At 53.7% G+C, this 3,149-nt stretch overlaps 1 protein-coding gene across 1 annotated transcript; it reads right to left on the bottom strand.

Moving 5' to 3' along the window:
• Positions 1-953: 953 nt before the first annotated feature.
• Positions 954-2,247, bottom strand: LOC4330365 (E3 ubiquitin-protein ligase ATL4). The gene has a single exon (XM_015768290.3). The coding sequence runs from the start codon at positions 2,214-2,216 to the stop codon at positions 1,095-1,097; it is 1,122 nt and encodes a 373-aa protein (XP_015623776.2). The 5' UTR covers positions 2,217-2,247; the 3' UTR covers positions 954-1,094.
• Positions 2,248-3,149: the final 902 nt, after the last annotated feature.

The raw sequence follows: 3,149 nt of genomic DNA, 5'->3' as shown, positions 1-3,149 counted from the left end.
TTTTTACACTGTATAGCAGAGATTAAAGATAGGAGGGAAGATTTCTTTTCAGTCATTTTGTTGATCGAATTTCGAATTTTAAATCGCTTGATTCTCGTCACTTGTTTGGTTGAAAATGTTTTGATTCCCGTGCACTGAAATCCGCGTACCAAAAAATAGTTGTATTTAGGAAGTGAGGGAGTATACATGATAAAACCTGAATTCATATTCCCCGGGAAAGAAAAAAATCTGAATTCAGTATATGCTACTAGGAGGGATTGGCAATTTGGCACCATTGCACCAAGCCTCCAGCCCACCAACCATATCCAATGATAACAAGGACCACCGGGCAGGCTACCCAACTTAGCAAGATCCTCGACTCCATGACAGAGACAAGCCAGGAGCATGCTACGGTAGCAACAAACAAAGGGAAAAAAAAACTAAAACTGTCTACATACTAGATCCAACTAGGATCACTAATCCATTCTCTCAGTAATGTCCTAAACTTTTTTTTTGTTACACTCTTCAACTGGGCACAAGAAAGGATCACCACAACGAACAAACCTGAAGTGGTGTGTCCTCAGTTCGCAGGGGATTGGACACGTTTTTGACTGCAAGCCTACGACGCACTAGGGCACTAAGCCACGGCCATGGATCCATTCCACCCAACACAAGTGATTCAGAATCCACACATCTGCACAGGCTGCAGGCGCACCACCAGGCTTCAGAGTAGCCGCGACCAGATCAGCTATAAACCACAAGGAAAAAGGAGCAAACAGCACGGCGTGGCATCCTGCCGTGTGCGATTCGCCCGGTTTCCCCCTCCAGAAAATTGCCTCTCCAGAAAACGAACGAATGACCAGTCTCCAGTGGTTACAATCTGAGCTTGAATACCGCCAAAATTTGCGAGGATTGATGCGAGGACAGGAGGAGAATGGGAAGAGAGAATGGCGACGATGTTGTCCAAATCGATGGAAGGTTCAGAGTTCAGAGACGTTAAGCTCATCTGGGGCTGGAATTTTTTTTCTCTTTACAAAATAGTCCTAGTAAAAAAAATGTGGAAGGAAATTGACAAAAAAAACCTCGTGAGGTCCTGTAATTACAGGGGGCTAGTTCTATACGCCTACGATCCAACGGTACAGCGTGACGAAGCCCGGCTCGTCGTCGTCCACCCCGCGCGGCGCCGACATCACCGCCGCCTCCGGGTCCCACCGCCACGAGTCCTCCTGCCGGTTGCTGTGGTGGCTCTGGCTCCACCGCGCGCTCCACCGCCCGCTCCACCGGCCGGAGAGGGACGAGGCGGAGGAGGCGAGGCGGTCCACGTACTCGCGCAGCCATCCCCGCGACCCCGCCGCCTCCGCCAGCGCCTCGCCGGGGGCCGGCGTCACGGAACCGGTCGTTGACTTGGCCGCCGCGGGGCGCGCGATGCGGGACACGACGGCCTCCACCTCCTCGTCCACGCGGTAGTCGAAGGAGCCGAGCGAGTAGGTGCGCCGGTCGTCGGCCGCGGCGGAGGAGCGGCGGTTGCTGATGCTGCCGATCTCGACGCGGAAGCTCCTCGAGTTGTTGCTGCTCCGCGAGTCGAGGGGATCCTGTTGCGCCGCGTTGGAGGCGGCGGCGGCGGCGGCGGTGGGGAGTGGCGGGTGCGGGAGCGAGACGGTGGCGCGGCAGAGCGGGCAGGACGGGGTGGTGCGGAGCCAGGCGTCGACGCAGGAGGCGTGGAACGCGTGGCGGCACGCCGGGAGCAGCCGCAGCTCGGCCTCGGGCGCGAACGGCGAGAGGCAGACGGCGCAGTCGGGGGAGCTCTTGGGCAGCGCCGCCAGCGCCGACGCCATGGTGAACAGCGGCAGCGACGCGATCAGCCGCTCCTTCTCGTCGTCGACCTCCTCCCCACCCCCCGCCGCCGCCTCCCCCTCATGGCTCCTCCCCACCGCCGACGCGGCGGTAGCCTCCCCAGCCTCGACGGCGGACGCCGTCGTCGCGCGTTGGGCCGCCGCCGACGCCCTGGGCAGCGGGCTCGGAGCCGGGTGCGACGGCCGCGCGAGGCAGCGGAGGAGGAAGTGGATCGACACGGAGGCGAAGAAGACGAAGGCGAGGAGCGCGGTGATGATGAGAAGCGACGGGGAGAGGTTGAGCGAAGACGACGACGGCGCCGGCGACGGCAATGAGGGCGGAATGGTGGCGGCGAGCGGGTCGCCGCCGATGGCCGGCGGCGCGGGCGGCGGCAGGGAGGCCATGGGGGGGAAGGAGACGGTGTGTTTAAGGCTCGGCCCTGCGTGTGGTCTCGCGCCTTTATTTATGGGTTTTGGGGTGCGCGGCGTTGGCACGGAGAGCGAGCGAAATCGGAGCGCAAATACCAGGTGATTAGCCGTGAGACGAGTAGAAGTAGAGCACACACAAGCACACACATCACTAGAGACCAGGTCGGAGATTACTTTCCGGTGAGTGAACATGTCCAGTTTTTTCTCTCTACTTTCCTTGTTCATCTGTGATTTGTGTCTCTGACTTTGGTTGCTTTTTCTGACCTTGATTGTTCTCAGTGTCATTTCTCTGTGTCGAGATGTGGTTTTTGGAGGTGTAGGACATGAGTTGTATCCGTCTCGTTCTTCTCTGATTAATAACATACAAATTGGAGTACATCTCAATTTTTATTAACACTTTTTTTAACTGCTAAACGATACTCTTTTCAAAAATATTTTATATAATGGCCGTTCTAAAATATTAATTTAAATATATTTTTATTGTTTATAATAAATAAAACTTTATTAATTAGGTGCTGATGATTTTTTTGTTTAGCATATTTTTACTTAATCTTTATCTTCATCAAACTCAAACGGCACCATATTGTTCCCTTCATTACATTTTAATCGTTGGTAGTTTATCTTATTTTTGCCTCGTAGACAAAGCACATCATTGTAGTACAAGTAACTTTGAGAAAGATGATGTACTACCGTGAAATGGGCACAAATTTACTTCAGATTAAAGTGGTACTCCAAAAGATCAGCTAATGCTCTACTTCATGTCCTTTGATCATATCACTATATATTTTAGCCCAGAGTAATCCCGGTTACAGGTTTATCAGCCTACGTGCTGCACGAACGACAAAACTAAATATTGGCGCTGGCGGGTGTCACCGTGCAATGTAGCCGTCAGGTTACCATCTGTCACAA

Source organism: Oryza sativa, chromosome 2 (assembly GCF_034140825.1).
Source record: "Oryza sativa Japonica Group chromosome 2, ASM3414082v1".
NCBI classification, from domain to species: domain Eukaryota; kingdom Viridiplantae; phylum Streptophyta; class Magnoliopsida; order Poales; family Poaceae; genus Oryza; species Oryza sativa.
The sequence above is the reverse complement of the archived record's forward strand: the minus strand, read 5'-3'. Positions and strand labels throughout refer to the sequence as shown.

What these genes read in the sequence shown, in the direction of transcription:
- LOC4330365 (XM_015768290.3), bottom strand. Translation starts at nt 2,216, where the DNA reads ATGGCCTCCCTGCCGCCGCCCGCGCCGCCGGCCATCGGCGGCGACCCG.